Source organism: Pholcus phalangioides, unplaced genomic scaffold, assembly GCF_987345545.1.
Source record: "Pholcus phalangioides strain wild (caught in Gottingen) unplaced genomic scaffold, Ppha-v1.0 ptg000017l_1, whole genome shotgun sequence".
Classification (NCBI taxonomy): domain Eukaryota; kingdom Metazoa; phylum Arthropoda; class Arachnida; order Araneae; family Pholcidae; genus Pholcus; species Pholcus phalangioides.
This window is the reverse complement of record NW_028301610.1, coordinates 6,456,564-6,479,198: the sequence shown is the minus strand read 5'-3', so window position 1 is coordinate 6,479,198 and position 22,635 is coordinate 6,456,564. Positions and strand designations below refer to the sequence as shown.

Here is a 22,635-nt window from a genome sequence, read left to right as displayed (position 1 = left end):
AATTGAACTTGGAATTACTCTATAAAACTTTGATGAAAGATCTTTTACAAACCTTGGGAAAAAAGCAACCAATAAGCCTGTTGGTTACATCAAATATAATCGATACGCTCATTGGTTGCATTTTTTAAGTTTTATAAAATAACTTTTTTATAGAGTTATCCCGACCGAACTAATATATATTTATTTTTTTAATTGTATTACGGATATTATATTTACATAGATCGAGATATGAGACACGTATGATAACTTGGTGGTCCGTCAAATTTTTTCAGGTATTTTATTGATCCTTTGGTTTTGAAAGTTTGAAAAATGATGGTTTAAAAAAAAACGCACTATTAAATTGGGGATTGCACTATTAAAGTTTTACAAAAGTTCATTTATAAAATTTTTATAGTATAATCATGACCTAAGGAATTGTTCATGAACTGTATTTTGAACAATGTTTAGAATCTCTGCTAAATTTAATATGGTGAGTTTTATTTTCTTCGATTTCTGTCATCCGGTCGGTTCCTCTTCGCTGAAATTCCTGGAATTCAACAAACCATTTAACTGTTGATTAACATATAAAGTATGATTTCTATAGACTTTACATTTGTTTATAAAACATCAACAGCATCACATCCATTTTCTAAAAAAATAACAGTAAAATCAAGTGTGTTTGAAAATCTACTTTTATTCTCAGCTATATTGGGCTTTAGCTATATTTCAGCTTCATCTAAAAATATTCAAATTACATCGATTACGATAAGAGCTGACTGGACATCTGAGAACTTTCAACATCCCTATGTTGCCACAAAATGTTCGTTTTAATGTAATACAGCATAGAAGTTCAAGTACAGCTCTAATTTTGAGTTTGATCGTGCAATCAAGTTGAACAATTTTTAGAGTTTTTCTAAATTTAAAATGTGGTCAGTGGGGTTTTCTGCGATTTCTGCCATCTATTCCGATCTCCATCCTACTAGAATTTCTCGGATTTGAAACTTCCACAAATCACAGAATTCTTGATCAACGTCTAAAGCATCTGTATATAGACTTGATATACAGTCCAATCTCAATAAGTCGAATGCGCACCGGCCGACACAAAACTTCGAATTATTGTTAGTTCGACTTATCGGAAGTTGCGATTTCAGAGCGGAAAAACGAAAGATTTATCAAAATAACAGCTCTATTTATGAATATCGTATTAGTAAAACATGTCAAACTACTAGAGATGAATTAATTCATAAAGATAAGTTATTCTAATTTAATCTAAACTAATCATTGAATGAGAAAATTTGAAAATGAACTAGACGTACATATTGTGTTTTGGAAATGGACGCATGCATGATACTTGTATAAATGGAATTAATTATAAATAAAACGTATACACTATAATTTTCTGTCAAGAAATGCGATTTCTCTCTGACACCTTCTCTCTCTTTTTTCCTTCTTTCGTGAGAGTCATTCGCTTTTTGCAAGCAGACAAATGTGTGTGAATCCGGTATATGAATCTACTAAATTTCATTGCTAAATGCTGAATTCAATTCTTAAATGCTAAATTCTACTGTTATTGCTAAATGATAAATTCTATTGCTAAAAAATGCTAGTTTTTGAATTTCTTTCATTCCCGAAAACTTCAACTTGAAGGAAGAAAACTTCGAGTTAAAGAAAATTTTAACACTACAATACGAAAAAAGTGTGTTCTGAACTAAGTGAAAAGTTGGACTTGAACAATTATTCGAGTTATCGGAATTCGACTTATCGCGAATTGACTGCATGTTCGCAAAATCACTTCCATTTTTCAAAAAATAATATCGAATTCTTAAAAAGAAATTGAATTTTATTCAACTATATTCAACGCCATGTAAAAATATATTCAAAATATATCGATTGCCATAAAAGCCGACTCGACATCTGAGTATACTCTCTCTGTCCCCATGTACTTTAATTCGTTTAATGCGGTGCAACACTTATTTCGAGTTTTAAACAATTTAATATGAGTAGTACAATTTTCATTCATTTGGTGAGGGAATAATTCAACCCATGTGAATAACACGCATAATAAAAAGGGAATGAGAATTTTGAATATTTTCTAAGTTATAACGAAAACAATAGAAAAAAAAATTTTCGCACAAATTTTGAATGCTCTTCTTTACAAATTATTCGAACAATTTGAGTACCTTACTTGATTACAATTGATTCTTATGTCGTTAAATACATGACTTGTCCTAGAAAGTTTTAAGTTTTGTAGAAATTATGGACGAATATCACACCATGCTTTTTCAATTTCGTGTTTCAGTTCTAGAACAAAACTAAAATTATTGTTATCCATTACACGACACATGACAGGTCCAGACTCAGAGCATTTCACTATACAAAAATACCTTGTTTAGATCGAATCGATTGAAGAGAAATTTGAGAGACATATTTAACCTTGTGACTTCAGCATCTGTGTGTCTTCAATAGTTCCACATTTCAGAACTGCGTAGGTTTTGTCATTGTGCTTTACTCATGAAGACATCCGAATTTTACGTAACAATAATAAAAAGCACGATTCTGTGACGTAAATCTACGTAGACTATTGATATTTGCATAAATCTGATTCGTGGTCTATAATTTTAAGGCACAAAAACATTCGAGTTTTTTCATCTCTCCAGTAAATTCTATTTTTTGAACAACCTTCATCTCTTACACTCTTGAATATCATGTTTTGTCATCTTGAATAAAATTTTTAAAGAAACCTATCTGCTATTTTTGACATTAAAGAATTTATTTGTGGCCAAACTTCTGTTGTCCACTGTATGATATAAAAACGTGTCTGCTGCTGAAACACTCCCTTGAAAAAAACCCTCAGAAATTTTGCAACGTCATATAATATTCTACAATTCCCTGATAATTATTTGTAAGATTCCAATTTTAGTAGTTGATGAAATATTGTTGACACCGCACTAACAATTACGTATATATAAGTTTGTTTCAAAAAATTAGAACGTTTCACAAATTTACTAGCGCAGTTCATGAAAAACCAAAGTTAGAAAGCCCAAATTTACAGGTATTTGAATCTCTTATCTTCTAAGAGTTTCTTTCTGAGCATATCGGTGACAAAAAAAAATTACATAAAGTGGATTAAATGCTCTAAAATGATAAATAACTTTTTCTTTTCGTTTCAAAAAATTAGGACATCCTTAAATTTGTTTCAAGAAATTAGAACATCTGACTTGAAACGGATAATTACATGAATATTTCCATGAAAATTTACATGCAAATATGTGCCCAAGAAGAACCTTTAAGAAGATAGAAATGTAAATTATAGCCAGATGCTGTAAATTTAGACTTTCTAACTTGAGCATTTCATGAACTGCGGCCGTTAATTTCTGAGACGTTCAAATTTTTTTAACAAATGTGTAGATCAATTCCATACGCTCTAAAATACTTGCATAAATAGTAACAATTTGTAAATAATCTGATCTTAGAAGAAAATTCATATATATCGCTTTTTTATTATCGTCCTATCAAAACATTTTTTTATAAAACACGGAAAATAATGAATTCTCGCTTAGTTTATTCTTACAAAAATTTCTATAGTTATTTATCTGATAAAAATAAATAAATAAATGTAACAGTTAACGTACATTATAAGATATTTTTGTGAAACGGAAGACGATAATGTCCAACCATAAGCGAAGAAGAGGATTAAAAGTAAAAATAAACATCTTTATCTGAAGTGACACCTTCGTCTTTATTCTTGAAAATGTTTTTTTTACCTCTTATATGTCAAGTTTGCATACGAAAAGAGTATCTTCATGAATAGCGATAATTAATTTATATGCTGTAGTGTTAATACAGGGTAGTTATTAATAAACTGACACTACTCAGACGTATGTACCGCCCATTCTGATGGAGGTATTTTGATGAAACTTGGTATAAAGGATATATGGACTATGGGAAAAAGAAAGATTCAATAAAAAAATACTTCAATTTTCAACCACCAGATGACAAAGTGGTGCTTTTTTATTGTAATTATCTTTTTACCATCGTCCAAATAACGTATATACCAAATCTCAGTGAAGTACGTCGGCCACAACGGGTGCTACGTATGTCGGAGAATAGTGTCAGTTTACTCATACTGACACTACTCAGCTTAATTATACCGACACGGCTCCGACCTATGTAGCGCCCGTTGTTTCTATGCTCCGTTTTTTTAGAATAATAGTGTGATTAAATCAAAATAACAAGCCATTTGATTTCTGAAAACAACAGCAAGCTATTGTGGAAAACTTTTAACTGAGTAAAATAACATTATTTTATGCAGGATGATTCTTACCATGGGACAACTGTCTTATAAGACTTATACTCTTATAGACTAATACAAATACAAATACAACGCCACAACAGGCAAAATGCCCAACGAGGTGGCTGAGACAAATGATGAAAAACTTAGATTCTTAAACAAGCGTTTGAGCGTTTACGGTCATAGGATGTGCGGTCGAATCGCAATAGCAAAAACGGTAGAGCGTGTTTTTATAGAGTGCATAAGAGCACTTCACCAAAAGAAAATATATTTTTCTGACGGATTTGCTGAAATAAATGCAATCAACCATTCGAGGGTGCAGGGTATTGTAATGTGGTAGGTTTTCTCATGATGCAACCTAGTAACGCAAATTCTAACACAAGTGATTATAACGCTTGATCACTGTTTGGCGTAGCATAACCTTTATGGTCCTTGCACCAATAAAAAACAAACTCCAATCCAATCCAATGGTGCATATGCACCCTCGGATGGTTGATAACATATATCGCAGCGAATCTATTGGAAAAATATACTTGCTTTTAATGAAGTGCTGTTAGCACTCTCTAAAACAACTTTCTAACGCCTTTGCTATTGCGATTCAACCACACATTCTCTGACCAAAAATGTTTGTTTAGGTGTCTTACACCACCTCTTAAAGTTTGTCCCATGAATTTAGAATCACTCTGTATAAAAATTGTTTCATAAATTTAAGGCACGAACTGATGTGTAAACAATCAGAAACAAACAGAACAAAAATTCGGCTTTGTTCTGTTTATGGGGGATTGGGTTATGCTAGGTTTTCTTAAAAATTAAAATAATTTGTATATTTGGACATGGTATGTCGGTTTAAATTCTAATAACTGTAATCTATTCACATGCACAGAAGCATGGACAATGGACTAGTCGGATGACCAGTTATGATTTTCCTCTGGGAGTACCACAACTGAAAAGACCTCTCTTTTTCCTATGAGCCAGACTACACATTTTACACTCCTTTTTTTCCTAACTCTCGTATATAAAATAATGTTATTTTACTCAGTTCAAAATTTTTCCACAATAGCTTGCTATTGTTTTCGGAAATCAAAAATTGCTTGTTATTTTGATTTAATCATGCTATCATTCTAAAAAAAAACTCAGCATAAATAACCTACGACTATAGGCATGCTGTCGAAATAACGACTATGATAGAAGATTTCCAATGGTAACTTATTGTAGTGGAGCTCGTAAGTATGCGTAGGCTGTGTAATTCGAATTTTTGCCTGTATGGATACTATCTTTCTTCTCAGTATATATAGAAACGAATTTGAGGATGCGTCGAGATTCCCTGACAAATCCGTCGAAGGTTTTTCTCTCAGCAACGCTTTCATTCTTTATACAAATACAAATACAAATACAACGCCACAACAGGCAAATTGCCCAACGAGGTGGCTGACTTAAGAACATCATGGATCCCCGAGCCCTTTTTTACCCTACCTACGAGCCCTACCTACTACTGCTACACCACACATGCACCCCGCCCACAACCCCCCGCGGAACCCCCCAACGAATCGGTACATGCGGGAATGTGTGTGTACGTGTAGTGAAACCTGACGTGAAGTTTGTTCCTGTGTAATGCTTGTTATGTGTCGTGCTGCCATCTGCCACCAGTTTTTTTTCTAACTATGAGTTAAGTGTTATGATTGAATGATTTATCGTTGTAGGACTGTTGCTCTCTGTGGCGAGACTTTTTAACGGGGAGATCGGCTCGCATTTGCGCCTTGAAGTTGGAAACCACAGAAAACCAACTTCAGCCGACCACCACTGTGGGGTTCGAACCCGGATCCTCGCATCGCGAGTCCGTCACTATAACCACCTTAACTATATTAACTTATCGTTCCGGACTTCTATTTTCAAACATATTTATCTCTCATACGAATGAAATATAAAATTTTATCTAAGATAAAAATTCATAAAAAAATAAAACATTATTTGATTATTATTTTTCGCACTATTAAGGGGGTCTCATACCTTTTAACATGGTGAAAAACTTTAATAGAAATATCATTAAGAGTATTATTTAACCATTGGATTCATTTCAAAATTTTCATGCATGTTCTTGATTGTACACATTATCCTATGCCAGTATAAAGTTTTACATATTTCTGATACTTTTAAATTTTTTTGCGAATTTTCAAAAAAAAATGCATTAAAAACAGCTTACGCGCATAATAAAATACCATGACATCTATGTCATTGGATAAAAATCGATTCAAAAAGAAATATATATAAAGGAAACTGTTCAGTTCATGAAATGGAGCAAAAGTTTGAGATTTCATTTACTGAGTCTTATTTAAAATTAAAATTTAATATTAAATTTAAACTTTAAACATTTTTAAATTTAAAATTTAATTTTAAATACGATCGAATCAATGAAACCTTAAACTTCTGCTTCATTTCATGAAATGATTAGTTTCCTATATGTATATATATATATATATATATTTTTTTTTTATTGATTTTTATTCAATTACTTCGATATCATGATATTTTATCATGAGCGCAAGCTGTTTTTAATGCATTTTTTTTGAAAATTTACAAAAATTAAGTATCGCAGATATGTAAAATTTTATACTGGCATAGTATAGCGCAATCAAGAACGTATATGTAAATATTTTGAAATAAACCGATGGTTAAATAGTACTTTTAATGATATTTCTATTAGAGCATAGTTTTTTGCCATTTTAAAAGGTATGAGACCCCTTAAAAGAAAAATATATCAGACATAAACTGGATGGATAAATAAGCTTTTACTCGTTAATATAAATATTCTGAGCTCTTTCTAAAAAATCCGTTTCGTTCTTAAAATGACATTTAATCTGATTGCACACGAAATTACGTGATTCTTCTGAAATCTTACCGCATTAGATTGAGTATTAGAGAGAAGCTGGATGACATCCGATGATATCACTTTTACGTGCTACTGAGCCTAAAGAAAATGAGCTCTCTTAGTGAGAGAGATGTTTTGATTTCCATTACTGAACGTAATCCTGGGATACTATACTAATTAAAAGCATACTATCGAGCAGAAATGTTGAATTTTCATCAAAAGACTTTTTGTTTTTTAAAGTGTTTCATACGTTGTCATACCTACAGACAAAATCCACATTTAAATTTTTCTCAGTTGCTGGAAAACATGTTTTTACTTAGTAAAATGTTATGCTTCTCTAAACCTTTGTGAATAAAGTCAAATGTTTTAAAATTTAACATTTTTAATACTGAATTCTTAAAAATTCAAAATTTGAAAATATAATTTTCGTCCTTAGGTACAACAATTTGATGTACCTACGGACACACCCCGATTCACCTGCGGACATAATGCCACAAAATGTTTTTAATCAAGTTTTTTCCCTGTTACAATCACAAGCACATAGTCACCGACCAATTTCGTATCTAAAAAAATCAATTTAAAAACTCTGTTGCGGGACTTATAACGTTTATGTTAATAGCGGAACCTCTCAGACCTGATTATATATATTCTGTGGGAAAGGGAAATTGGTCGATACAAAATGCTAAAAATTTCCATACAAAACAATATAGACACAATTAAATTTGAATTAGAAAAAAATTTAATGAAAATTTCTTATTCAATTCATGAAAGAAATAACTTCAAAATGAATTAAAATTGAAACTTAAAAAATGAGATTGTCTGAGAACTAATGTAAGTTAAAAATCAATGAATTACAAAAGTGAGAAAAATAATTAACAGAGGTAATCCCCCAGCACCAATTAAAATTCAGAACAAATGAAAGAAATAATTCCAGACCTGATAAAAATTCAGTCTAAACAGAATAAATAAAAGAAGTATTTCCATAGTTGATCAAAAATCCAGAATTCCTGAATTCACAAAAATTCAGAATTTACGAAAGAAATTGTCATTTATCGGAAATGCGCCTCCGCCCCAAAACGCGGGACCCGGTGTGACCGCACCTGTCGCACACACATAATATGGTTGTCATTCATTTAAGAAAGGATAGTTTTTCTCACTCAGAAAAATCGCCAACGAAAAAACCAAATGCAAGGAAAATACAAACTATAGGAGTTTTGTATTTTCCTTGTATTTCCTTTTTTCGTTGGTGATTTTTCTGAGTATTAATAAACAAAGTTTACCTACTGTTCCATAGTTTTTCTCAATTACATCTACCAAGCTCGCACAGTATCTCCTTTTTGATGGTGTGGGGGGAATTCAGGACAATAGAAGGTAATCTATGCAATGAATTAACAATCCTGTTAGGAAAAAACTTCCCGCAAGACACCATTTTAGAATTGTCTCCTAAGTCAGTTCCACTCCAGCAGAAGTCTGTGCAATTCAACAGCGCAAAAACCGGTTTTGTGGTATGGCTGCGCGAAATCGAAAATTTAAATCGTCCGCGCTGAACTAGCCACATCTCAAAACCGGTTTTTGTGCTGCGAAATTCTGAAAAATTCTGTTGTGTGCGTATCCGGTTTTTTAACAATCCGTAACGGTATCAGAATTGGAAAACTTGTCTCTTTATGTTCTTAGCCTAACGAACCAAAATTGGTGTTTCTGAATCGAAGCATTTGAAACACATAGTAACAGTATTTCATAAAAATCTTAAATACTTCAATAATATTTCTCCCTGACGTCCAAGTTGTCCCAAAGAAAACATATTCAAAGAACGCAGTCTCTCTTCGTAGCTCAAGCCCTGCATATCCACTAATGTTCTGATAGCTGTGTTTTCCGCATTTCTTCACCCAAGTCTATATCTTTTTGAAGATATGATGCTCAGATTCGAAAACAAATCATCTTTATTCATCCATATTTAATGATATCAACTAAGCTATAACTCAATATTCGATAGATATTTAGATTCCTAACATGCCAATCAATTCCCAGTAATTCAACTCTCTTGTGATTCGTATATTCGTATCGCGAGATTCTTATATGCCCAATTATAACTATCACTGTGTAATTAATTTCCAGCTTGCTCAGCAAAAGATTAGCCAGCTTGTAAAACAAACTCACATCTTATTTACATATTCTCGGCAGCAACATATACTTACTTCTTGAGTATTATTAAATTTACATTTAAGTTCTAGTTAATCGTATTTCCATCGGTACGGTTGCGTGTCGAATTTCAATTCTACGAAATTAAGGGGATGGGACTAATTAATATACATGGCATTAAGACACGAGTCTGCAACCGTAACGTGTATTTTCCTTCCATTCCACGCTTTGAAAAATTCATTTTCAAAGGAGATTTCGTCGACAGACATCGTATAGCAATTAGTTGATGTGAGTTTCGTTTGTGATATCCGAATATGTTGGTAGATGGCGTTGATGTCGGTCGGTAACCAGCCCCCTTGCCCCCTTTTTTTGAAGGTACGGAAGACTCGCCGCTCGTAAAACCATCGTATTGCTTGTGTTTGTATCCACTCGTAGGTGGCCGAGAGTTGCATTTGCAGTTCTATCCGCAGGATAGCAGTTTCAGTAGTACATACCCTCTAGTATACTGTACATGCATATGCTGGAAAAAAAATTTCTCACTCGGTCTGATAGGAAAAAGTTTCTGTGACAGCTTTCTAATTAGTTTTTGTTCATTATAATGAGTGATTTGGATAAAGTGTGGGAAACATGGCTTGATTGAAAATGGGTAATACATCTTCCCGGGTAAGTTCTCATGACATTTTTCCCTTATAAAATAAATTATTGATATGTTTTTCATTTGAAATACTTTTATTCATTTTTCATGTCCTGTTTTAAACGTATTCAAACATTGTTTCTAGGGATTTAGACTTGAAAAAAAACCGTGATGTTGAGAAAAAGTTAACGTCAAATAATCCACGTGGTGGACCATTTTCGTAAGCACGTCTCGTGTTGAAAAACAAAATCGATCTATTTTCTTCGACTAAATTTATTTATGCCATTCTGACATATTTTAATGAATACTCACTCTGGCTCAACATTCCGACATTAATATGAAAACGGCGAACTTTAAAATTAGCTTGACAATATAATTATAATGTCTGAAATTATCGGAAAGCTGTCTCGTGTATCAAAATAATAAACTGCATAAGAGGCGATAAAACCAAAGATGAATCTAACAATGGTTTATTGGAACTAACGCTGCGCTCAACAGGTTTCAGTTGAACTTTCGGTTCGACATGGCGGTTTTGTATCGGGTTTAAGCTTCAGGTTTCGGTCTAATACCTTCTCTAATGCACTAAAATATACCGTAAATCTATCAAAGACATCCAGACTTATTATATGATAGATAATTAGTTGCAAACTTTATTGTTTTTGGGGATTATTACACCAAAATCAAGTGATAAGATCCAAGTATCTATTTACAACAAAGTTCAATGTGTGAATCATTATTTCATGCCCTAAAATTTTACCATATTGTGGGACATTTTTGCCGTAGTAATTTAACATCTCTTTTACTGCGTTCACACTGAATTAAGCATTGCTAATAAACTATTTCTACTTACCAACACAAGAAAATAATTGAATTTTATTAATTTTAAAATTATTGGTTATCAATTGATTGTAGCTTATAAGCTACACGATGAATTCATAAACCCTTCATATAATATACATTTCCTTTTTAGCACATTGCAGATCTAAAAATTTTGACTTTAAAAAATTGAACGAGAATTTGTTTGAAAGATTGACCATCGAGTGGACGATATTCATTCCACAGAACCGGAATTCTTTTCTATCAAAACACTTACATTAGTTCATTTAGTTAATTTATTTTACTAATTTTTTTTTAATACTGAAAACCCAGCTGGAATTTCTCAAACTTTCAATGCCATTTCGAAAGAGAAAAATAAAAAGCGATATCTACTATCTTGTTTTCAAAGGTATTTGGCTTGAAATGAAAGTTTTATTTCAGCACTGAAGTTAAGAGATCATCATGAGCTTTTGCCATTTGGATTAGCGAAAAGTTAGAAATATTTGATGTTCTTTCGACTTTACTTTGAATGTCACTCTTAATATGATATGAAAAAATAAAAGTTGGGTTTTCCCGGAACTTTTCAAATGTTTAAAGCATTTCACGGGAATATTCGAACCGGGAACTGATGATAAAAACCTTAAATTTCAAAAGCTATTCGTATTCATTTTTCCGCTTCAAAACGAAATTTATCAGTACAAGGTTTTGGAAAGAAAATTGGGAACTCCTGTTTCGAACGAAGAAAAGTAACACAAATTCCTCGTGGCAGATTAGAATCTACATTCATTGGTCACTTTTTCACTTCCAATTTGAAGATAGGTAAAAGCACTTACTGAAAACTAGACATTCAGGCGCGCAACTTATCTCTTTAGGTCATAAAATGGTAGAAAAGGTCTTCAGAATATTATGAACTACCTAGAAGTGAAACTTTGTAAATTAAAATACACATAAACCTGTTCAAGCAATACTGAGAGAGAGAGAGAATTCTGTGATTTCAACTGAAACCTTTGATATTTTAAGTTCGAAATGCATTAAATGCTATACGTTACTTCTAATGGGTGAAGTTGAATGTGTACACATTGCCCTGAAAAATTTATTTACTCTTATAAATAAAAGTTACCTTTTTTATATATACTATTTATTTCTTTCACTTCACCGTAAAAGAATCGACGTAATATATTGAAGTCGATTCAGTGGCCAAAAGCTCGCTTCGACAACTTACTGCCGAGAAAATGGAAAAAGATGTCTCGTTGTTTGGTCAAAGTCTCATTTTTCACTTCTTCGAGATCCAGAGGCTCGTAAGACAAACTGTACGTGTGAAAAGAAAAATCTAGTTTCTTGTCAGTGTTGTCTTGAGCAACGATTTTTGAAACAGTTTTTCCTTTAGATACGGTCATTTAATTGTAATGCCGAGTTGCAATTCTGGCTTTAACCGGTCCAGATCCGCCACTCTATGCTATGCAGAGCCACTCAAAAACCGGTTTTGACGGCAAATCAGTCAAAATCACCTCAATCACGCCTCAAAAACAGGTTTTTTAGGGCTTGACATAGCGTATCGCTCTGGTTGTGGAACCAGCTTCAAAGGCTGTAGGATTGCGAATGGTGTACGCATTTGTCAGGAATCACTGAGCTCTAGTATGATATGATGTATCCAAGATAACGGCAATATTTTACGCATGTGCGTGTGGTTACAACAAGTCACTTCTGTAGGCGAGATGAAAGCAAATTCTCTGAGGGGTTTGGAACAGTATTTCAGATTAGAACTGTTTCATCTGTAAGGAAAACTTGACAAGCACATTGAGGCTGAAGAGAATGTTTTTAGTATATACAGGGTGGTCATAAAATGACTTTGACGATATACGAGCCCCTAGCGGCCGCAAAAGTCAACGAATGCGAATGAAATTTGAGATACATATAGGTGTTTAAGAGTATGCTCTCGAGAATGAGATGAGAAATCCACATTTATGGTGCTACAGCTACCGTTTCAACACCATTTGTGTTTTTTTTGGATACGTTGATCATTTTGCAATGCATAAAAATGGGTGTGTCTCTTGTATCCCTCTATCACTTATGCGTCTTTTTTCATTGTTCCTTGCACCGACGCATAAATGAGAGATCACTGTACTTAGATTTTGATGTCTAATAGAACTTATCACAATAATAATACCACTACTTTTGTGAGTACACTCTCACGCACTACACAGCAAGACCTCTTTTGTCACAAGTTCTACCCTTGGGCAAACATGAATTTTCGGGCCCAACTTGAGCTGTTACAGAGTATTGTGATGTAAGACAGTTACGTATAAATACTTCCAAAATAAGTTTTGAAATACAATTTGGAATTTGTTTGTTTTGCGATTCGTTATTGTGTTCAATTTTTAAAAATACCATTCAAGTATTCCACGAGATAAGAAAGTAAACATCGGGAAAAGTTTTTTGATACTCGGCACGTGTCCCGTTTTTCCCTTGCGAGAAAAGAGCACTACTACATACGCACAACACTAACGAATGGAAATGGACGAAAAAATTTTTAACTCCAAATATTTCTTCTGCTTTCTTATCGGGAGCTCCAAAAATATGTTCAATATACGCCATTTAAAAATGAGAAATTTCTTCAATTGACCCAATCCGACGTCTCGAGGAATGCAACCCTTTTTTCGATAAAAATAAATAGTAAATGGCGCTCGCGATTTGGTGCCTGATGTAAAATCAAATTTGTCGCTAAGCAAATGAGGCGTAAAAATGTTGCTAGCAACAGGGGCTTAAGAGAAAGTTAAGAGCTAAATTCAATTTTCGTAGTAGGAAATCGTGGTTTCACACCCGCTTCCATCGCTTTTCATGCCATTATCGCCAATTTCTTTTTCTCTGCTCTCTCTCTATTTTTTTTTTCTTTACCACCTTTTAAAAGATGAAGGTTTTTTTTCTTCTTATTTTATTAGTCGTTGACCGCCGCTGAAAAAAAATCAGAAGCAACAAACGGAGGAGACACGACGACATTTTGCTCCTCCTCCGCACACGCATACACTTAAAGCATTTGTTGAAGCGAATTCAACAAGACTTTGGAAAAAAAATAATAATAATAAAAGAAGAGACAATTTTTTTCTTCAAATTTTTATTTCATTTTCATCTTCTCGGATTCTCATTTTTTTTCTCTCTTATTAATGGCGTCAGACGGAAAAGAGAAGCAGCAGCAGTGGCTAATTTTCTAAAGCCCTTCAAGAAGAAAAGTTATTCACTTAATCTCATTTCATCTTGATCTTGTCTTCTTTCATTTCATTTATTTAATTTTTTTAATACGTTTTGATTGAAGTTATTGCGGAATATCAACAGATGAAATTATACGCAGTATTGTTTAAAATCCATTGTGAACAGCAACAGTTGGAAGTTCTCTATTTCAATATGTGATACTTCTGGACATGATTTCGATTACATTTTAATGTTGTGGAATTGCATTTCCATTCAAATACTATTGATACTTTATTTTAAGATCCATAACTATTTTCTTTGATAACTACCATTACACACTCCCTGTGTACAAAACCTTCTCAAAATAGAGCAGCAAAAATTCAGTCAAACTCGATTATAATAATTTCAGTTGTAACGACCCCTCGGCTATAACGTCAATAATTGGCGGTCCGTACTGATTGACAAACGGAGAAACAACGAAAAAAGCAATTACAGCAGACTCGCTAATCCGGCACATATCATACCAGGGTGTTCATTTTTTATGAACATCTTTTTTTCAGCCACCTCCTTGGGCATTTTGTCTGCTGTGTATAATCTGTGTAAATTCCAACAAAAAAGAATTAAAACATTTACGTTTATAAGCATTTTTGATTTTGTTGCTTAACTTTTGAGCATCAGTGAGCATATATTTGATCTTCACAATAAGTATTTTAACATTAAACTTTTATTCAAAAACATACATAGACAAAAATACAGTACGACATATCTAATAAATATAAAAGCTATTGCAAAAATTATTCAATAACTAACTCCTTTTTGCTTGCTGAAAGAACTGTACAGTCCTTTGAGGCCATATAGTGTGTGTATTTGTATATTACATCTTTGTATTTAATTTGATAGAAAAATATTATAAACTGCGCACAGACATGCAGTGACATGTTTTCTTTTTCATGGCTCGAAGAAAACCCGCCTAAAAACGCCGAATTACTGGTTGGGTGAGACTAGTGTAGAGCCGGATTATCGAAAGTCTACTGTACACGGAAAACACGAAATTCCTAATGTATTTGGACACGCTATATGTGTCGTCTTCAGAGGATAAAATATCACGCTGACAGAGGATCCCACTTGGGTTGGTTACCAAATCTTAACTCTCGGTTGCACAGTGGAAAGAAAACACGTCTGTCCAAGTCCACGTTGTGGTCGAAATGTACGTTAGTACGTTCTTACCACGACGTTCGACTAGGTAAAGAATTATTGTACTATCCCTTACTGATTCCCATAGGTGTTAATGAACTTTACTTATGACATCTATGAAACCACCTTTGATATAACGAAAAGTTTTCTTCAATTTTGTTTCTATTTCAATGATGTTTTCTCAAGAAAAATTCCTAAGATTAGAGCTGATCGCATCCAGGTTATGTTCATCTGTTATTCTATTTACACCTAACGTTAAAAAAAAAAGAAGATATATTGCTCGTTTGACATCCGACTTGCTCCTTGACATGACCACTAAATGAAACATTTCCGTATTTTGCACTTCCCGCCTATTCTTTATAAAATGTCCCGTTTTTGTCTACAACGCTTGCTTCGTTCCAAAATAATTCGTTCGTAAATTCCCAATCTTTATTAGAATTAGAAATGAATGTAATTTGAATAATTTATAAATTGTGTTACAATGAATTTTACTATAAATTTTTATCTCATATTTTATTTGCCAAGTTTCATTTTTTTCCGTGAAATACATCTTAGCCGACTTGTTGTAACATTTTTTCTCGCCAAGGGTTATCCATAAACGATATTTAGTGATTTTGCCGAAATTTGACGAGAATCGGCGATGTCTCGTGTTAGTTATCCACATTCCCTGTATTTTTCTCGCTCAAGATGGTCACCCTAATCATACAGAAATGACATCTTCATGCAAAGTATTTTTTGATTGCCTCTTATCATATTTTTCGTCAAGAAAGTTCTTAAAAACGTCATCTTCGGTTACAACGACAGCATTTCGTAGAATCTTCGATGTCGTTATAATCGAGTTAGACTCTATGTTGAAAAAAATTCAACTTCTACCACGAAATTCTCTCATAAATTTTGCTGCATTCATGGAGTTCATTAACTGAATGTCGCATTGTCTTCCAGCATCACTTGCGCAATGGCAGACACCATTTTGAATCATGTCGGCAGCGTGTGCATTTCTGTCGTGAGATGAGAATACGTACTTAACTAGATCAAGCTGTCCGCTATCTACGAGATAACGTCTGTATGCGCTTTCCAACCGCAAAAATTAAGTCAACAGAGACACGGGTGCTGGGCCTGGTGGATGTGACTATGTGAGCCTCCCCTACTCTAAGAAATTTCGTGAGGGGGCTGAGCCTCCTCTTCCAGCCCAGCTCCATGGTAAAGTCCATATCACTCCTGCGTTTATTCAGTCAAAAAAAAATTGGGGTAGGCTTTGTTATAGACACGGCCGCAAATTTTGACGTGAATACATTCTCTATGCCTTGAATCACTTGGTAGGTAATGAGAATTAAATTGGCATCATCAGATTTGTCTTTAGAATAGCTAACAGACGATACCAACGTCTTCTACATGCGTTGCGAACCTTTTGAGATGTAGCGTAAAACAATTTCGTTACGAAAGCGGACTGCAAGCCTGGTACCCAAACCGGAAGAAGTATTTAAACCAGAGGGGTATCATTGAATTTGCCTTAGTGAGACCTACCCACAGCCATCAAAAGCACTGATACAATATGCTGAATATTTCTGAGATATGGGCGTTTAAATTATTTCGTTACGCAACTTTTTTGCGAATCAACCCATTATTGTCGGATGATTTAAAAGACGTATTCACATTAAAAAAAATTACAAAATTCTGACAATATATTTCCCCTGACAATTGAGTACTGTCACGATTTACAGATTTTGTGGTGATAGAAAAAGAGATGGCGTTAGGAGCTGAAAAAAAGTTCCAGGATTTTTTTCGTTAAGAAGAAATAATGTATGCTATTAAAGTAGAAGCAATTAGAGATGGTTTATGCAATGTCATATGTTACGAGACAAATCAACTTTCAGGCCCCTCAATATTCTCTTCATGTCCGCGCCTATGAGCAGAGATTAATCACTAGCTCTGCGAGTGCTTAATCCAAATTCCAGGAACAATGGCAGAGCTCGTGTAGGAATGAGATAATTTAAGGAAGGCAGGTACTGTATATTATAATGTGCCCAACAAACCACACTCGGACAGACTGTCTCTTATCGCCGGTGGCGTTAGACACCAATGTTAGCGCTAATTCACACTCTGCTGAAAGTATTTAAAATTACGTCTATTTGTGCATAAGGGATGTTGAAAGACATTGTACATGTTCAAAATTACGTGCGTGCGTTTTTTTAAAGATATCAAATGGTTCTTACTTTAAAAATTCAAATTTGTTGGATAGTGAATGTGCAGCGTAACTTTGAAAACCAATCTTCAGTATTGTGAATTTTTCGATATAAGCAGAAGTACATAAAATCAACCTATTTCAAAAGATCCAATTTCTCCTGCATATCATTTTAGAGCAGGTTTGAAAATATATTGGGTCATCAGCAGTTACTCATTACCTATAATTTACTGCACGATACTTAATTAGGAACTGTTTGCTCGCTGGAATACCGCAGAAAATCGATACAACAATAGCACTCAAATCGAATTTTTCGGTAACGGAATGACTTTTCAAAAACCTTCCCGCGACACATTCACATATTCATAAAAATATTGTCTCCAATACTCCGTTTCTTTGGTCGAAACCGTTTTAAATCACCTCTTAATAATACCGGACTGTGCTGAGAAAAATTAGGTAAGAAAAATTAGGTACTGCTGCGCCACTGAAAGTTTTGAGCAAAGTCAGCGATTCAACAGGAGTATAGCGACAACGGGCTAATTAAAGACGGAAGTCTACTCATTGGATTTCTGCTTGAATTGTTCTAGAATCTGGCTTCCGGTTAAGAAAATTTAACACTTGGCATTTTGATGCAGATTCGTGTTCTCGTTAGTCACACTTTCTATTCCACTTCAATGTTTACCTTTGCCTCTAACGTATTACAGTCGACGCCCGTTATAACGAACCCCCTTCATTCTATGGAAAACGGACGTTACACTGGAGGTCGTTACATCGAACTTTTAAAAAAAATCGTAAACGTTATCTTCTTTGAAAAATTGTATATTGTATGGACGGAATGAGAAAAATTTTTCCATTATGTTATAATGTTGCAATTAAAATGTATCTGGCTGAGGGAAAACAAAATTTAAATACCAGTATACGGAATGTATGTGTATTGTACTTACGAAAATACAGCATATGGCCAAAACCTACATTTATTGTTACTGCATGCAGAAAAATAATAAGTTTACTTGCCTGTATATTTTCCTATTGAGAAATTAAGTGAAATTATTCAATGAAATTTAGAATAAGATGAGAAAATAAACCACGTCTGCAGTGGGAGTGAGCCACCATATGAGAAAAAAAAACAATGGTAAGAGCAAAGGGTGGAGGGGAGGAAACACCAACGGCATATAGTCGACACAAGCAGTGCACCTTGTTATAGTTCACCCCGTTTCCAGTAATGATGCTGGTTAACCACCGGGTTTTCCATTAAAGTGACAACGCTTTATCTTTATCAAGCATCAAAGGTCAGTGTCAAATACACTCAACGATTTATTTTGTCCATTTCTTTGCAAATTTGCAACAACAAACGGGAGCCGAGATGAATTCGGTCGTTGTAATGGATTGAATGATATTTACTGGTAGTTATATTGGATGAAAAATAATATGGCGGAAATAGGAAAATATTTGGGATCTGTCATACCGGTCGTTATAACGAGTGTTGACTGTATCTCGTTTTATTTTATCTTTATTATTGGTTGGATTGGGATGAATATTTAAGATTATTCCCCCTAGCATGATTTTTTAATGAACTGCTCGAAGTTTTATTTTTCTGTTTTCATTGATTGAAAAAAAAATGCCAACAAAAATGGCAGGATAGTATCATATGTATCTCCTCTCAGGCAATATATTTATACCAAATTGTTCCAGTAAATTTGAAAGCTGATCAAAAATACATCAGGGACTGTTTTTGCTTCTCCTTTGCCTTAAATTGAGAATTTGTCAATGAATCGTCGGCCTGGATTAGTTTATTACGTGATAATCTCACGAAGCATGTAGAATTCTCAAGTGAGGGAAGTATAACAGTTCTCTCTCTCTCTCAGCATTCTGTTATCTCTTCTCAGCAAGCCATTGTTATAAAATGGAACAATCTATTGAAAGAATTGCCAGGCGTTTTACAGTTCGTGTTTTGAAGGTCCTCTCCATTTCTGTATTGTAATTTTACAGAAAAAGTGATCAATGAATATTAGATGAAAAAAAGCTTAGGTTGTAACCAAAATTGAAACATTATATTACACCAGTGGTTCCCAACGTGTGAGTTAACGTCCCCTGGGGGGCCGATGGAATGTTCCGGGGGACGTTAGAAGCTACGGGTATAACATAGGATTCTATGGCTTAGATTTCGTTGGGGGGCGATGGGAGAAAAAAAATTTCTGAAGAAGGGGACGATGGGGCAAAAAAAGGTTGGGAAACTATAAAAAAAAAACACAAAGCAAGATAAAAAGATTCTGTGACGTAAGTTATATTAAAGTATGTATAAGCAACGTGTGTTTTTTGGTCCTAGATTAACTGCCCATATTTTGACATGAAATTGTTTTTATTGTGTTAATGGTAGACTATTTAACCCATTGCAAGGCACAAATTGGTGACGATTGGCTGGATGTACCGCTTCCTTCTCAATGAAATATGGTCAGGTACGAGTTTATGCAATTCGTGAGTCAAAAATTTGGTGACCCTACCAACTTTCTATACCTATTAGATTATTATACTTTGGTGCCTACTGCAAAGCTGCGTGCTACAGACAAACAGAGACTCGACGCTAAAAACCAAAATTGTCAACCAATAGTCCTGTACCCCTTAACGTTTTTATTTACCGTTCTTTATATCGTGTTAGCAACTTATTAGCTAAGGATAACTCTTAAATAACGAAAACCAGTGAAATATAAAGTAAAAAAATGAATCGAGATATTTTAAGAAGTTTTTCTATTTCATCGTCCGTTTAGTTTTTGAAGGAATTTAGTGAAAAATAAAGTTTTTAAGAGAACTATATCTTCGAAAAGTAAATACATTTTCGCTCTTGTCTGTCTACTTATTCCTACAAAAGCGTCTCTTTCCGTGGAAAGATGTTCAAGCATGCATGTTATCACCTGTATAAGAGTGTTATCGAGGAATATAGAAAGATGTATAAGCTCGAAAAATCCATATTTTATGAAAATCTTTCGAAGAGAATTCTATCTAGAATCCTCTCTTATTTATTTATTTATTTTCATTTTTTTTGAGATTTCGTCGTTCCCGGAATTTCGTAGGTACATATAGTGATGATGATGCTTTCCGTTTCCGGTGAATGTCGCCGTGTGATGTCTTTCTTTAAGATTGACTATTTCAAGATGCGTTTCCAAGCTTATGTTTCTAATTTTAAGTTTTCTCGCAAATTTTCCTCTCCACGTTGTGATGAATGTTTCCCTCACAGCGCAAGACTGAGAATGCTGCTTGTCACGAGCTCTTTCTTCAGGCTTTTACGAAAGATTTTCGTCATTTGCGGCTCTCGACAAACAAATGCTGTGTTTTTTCCACTCTTTGTAAACGTGAAACAACATCTATGGAAAAAAAATTCATGGTGTTTACAAATGATTTTGGAGTGGTTTCACAAAATACTGCCGCCAACTCATAATGTTTGTGCATATTGATAAACGTATTATATAGTGATCATATGATAATATAACTTTACATTTATAGTAGAACCCTGATTATCCAAGTTTCGATTAACCATCTTTCGGGTTATCCGAAGATCTATTTATAAATAGAACTTATAGAAAGATCTTCGGATAACCCGAAAGATGGTTAATCGAAACTTGGATAATCAGGGTTCTACTATAAATGTAAAGTTATATTATCATATGATCACTATATAATACGTTTATCAATATGCACAAACATTATGAGTTGGCGGCAGTATTTTGTGAAACCACTCCAAAATCATTTGTAAACACCCCCTCATCGGTATTGAGAGAAATCTCACCTTCTCAAAACACTTGTATTTAGCAATGACAAGCCCAAATATTTTTAAAAGTTGATTTCTTAATGGAATATATTGTCCTATCCCTCTTAGGGTACGAACATGGTGCCGGCTGGTTTCTGATTCTTCAAGTCGGTTCCGACTGAAAACCTGAATTTCGGGTCTTTTGTAATTATTACCCAAATAATCATTTCATCATTTTTGTCGCACCACGGTCATTTTCTGCATACGAGGGCTATTTAGACCGGGACCTACAATTTATTGCCGGTTCCGAACGGCAGGCTTGTTTTTTATACTCATCGACAGGTTGGTGCGCTAAGCGCTCGTCGTGGGACTCTCTGCGGTAGCAATTTTTTCTGCGGTAACGTCGCCGTTTTTATTGTACCCCTGTGTCAGGAAAGTTTTATGACAAGGATGAACCGGATATCGAACTCGCGACACCTCTAAACATCCTTTGGTACTTTACTTTAGGGGAGTATCTTATCGACCTGGGCTACCGCGCCCTTAACCAAATAACGTGTACAAATCAGATGCGTCATTCATATTACAAAGGGTCACATTTACATCGTTATTGAGATATCAAAATTAACTTCTTATGTTGGCAACCTGTCCTCAAAATCCCGATAAGAAAGTTATTGTCCTCTCTCTAAGGTCAACAAAAACAATTCTACGTTTAAAAGTGCAATATTCGCTGAAATCTTGGAATGCAAACGTTGCAAAAAAATGGAAAAGAACAGCAAACTAGCAAAAAACGCTTCTGTCCTTGATTTGTGCTTTTTTTCCAACTCTCCTCCATTTTTTAATTCAAATATCTCTGCGAATATTGAAGTTAGAAACATATATTATTTGTGTTGCCCTAAGTAGAGATAATTTATAACTGGGTTTTTGAGCACAGGGTGTCGGGATGAAAAGTTAGTTTTTTATTTCTATATGCAATGCCTTGCAACATGAATGACGTATCTGAGTTTTACACATTATTTGGATACTTTTTGGAACACATTTCACATCACACATTTCCACATTAATTGGAAGTATGCCTCTATGATCAGCGTTTTCCAGTGAAACGCAGCAAGGGGAATTATGGAATCACCCTGTATAAATCGATATAATTTCAGGTTAGTTAGTTCCAAGCAGTTAATTACAAGAGAAAATGCGTAAATTATTTGTTAAATGTATTTTAATTCAGTTTTATGGCCCCTAATTTTTAGCGGATAGTAGCGTTTTAGTCCTTTGCACCTGCTAGTCTGGCCCAGACCAGATTTTTATATTGACCAAATGAAAATGTACAGAAATTGCTCTAATCATTTGAAGATATTTGGTATATGCTTGAAACTTCTTGATTCTTGTTCTACTGTTGATTATGCAAATACAAGGGCTACAACAGGCAAATTGGCCAATGAGGTGGCTGAAACATTTGACATCCATAAAAAATATGGATGTCAAATATTACCAAAAAATCCAATGTAAAAGCATATATCACCAAAATATTTAATAAAATATTATAAATGCCCATAAAAAAAGATTATGGTTGTCTTATCTAATTATGGATAGCTTCTCGATTTATTCCACT

The 22,635-nt window shown here is 34.1% G+C and overlaps 1 protein-coding gene across 5 annotated transcripts in view; it reads left to right on the top strand.

Moving 5' to 3' along the window:
- Positions 1-22,635, top strand: part of LOC149072163 (cGMP-inhibited 3',5'-cyclic phosphodiesterase 3A-like) — a 360,046-nt gene that overhangs the window by 193,392 nt on the left and 144,019 nt on the right. Inside the window, exon 1 of one of the 5 annotated variants that reach the window (XM_089246828.1) lies at positions 9,721-9,938. The exons of the other annotated variants lie outside the window; for them this stretch is intronic. Coding sequence (XP_089102954.1) covers positions 9,918-9,938 — 21 coding nt within the window. The 5' untranslated portion in view covers positions 9,721-9,917. Of the gene's footprint in view, positions 1-9,720; positions 9,939-22,635 lie in introns of those variants that run through there. 5 annotated transcript variants of the gene reach the window in all.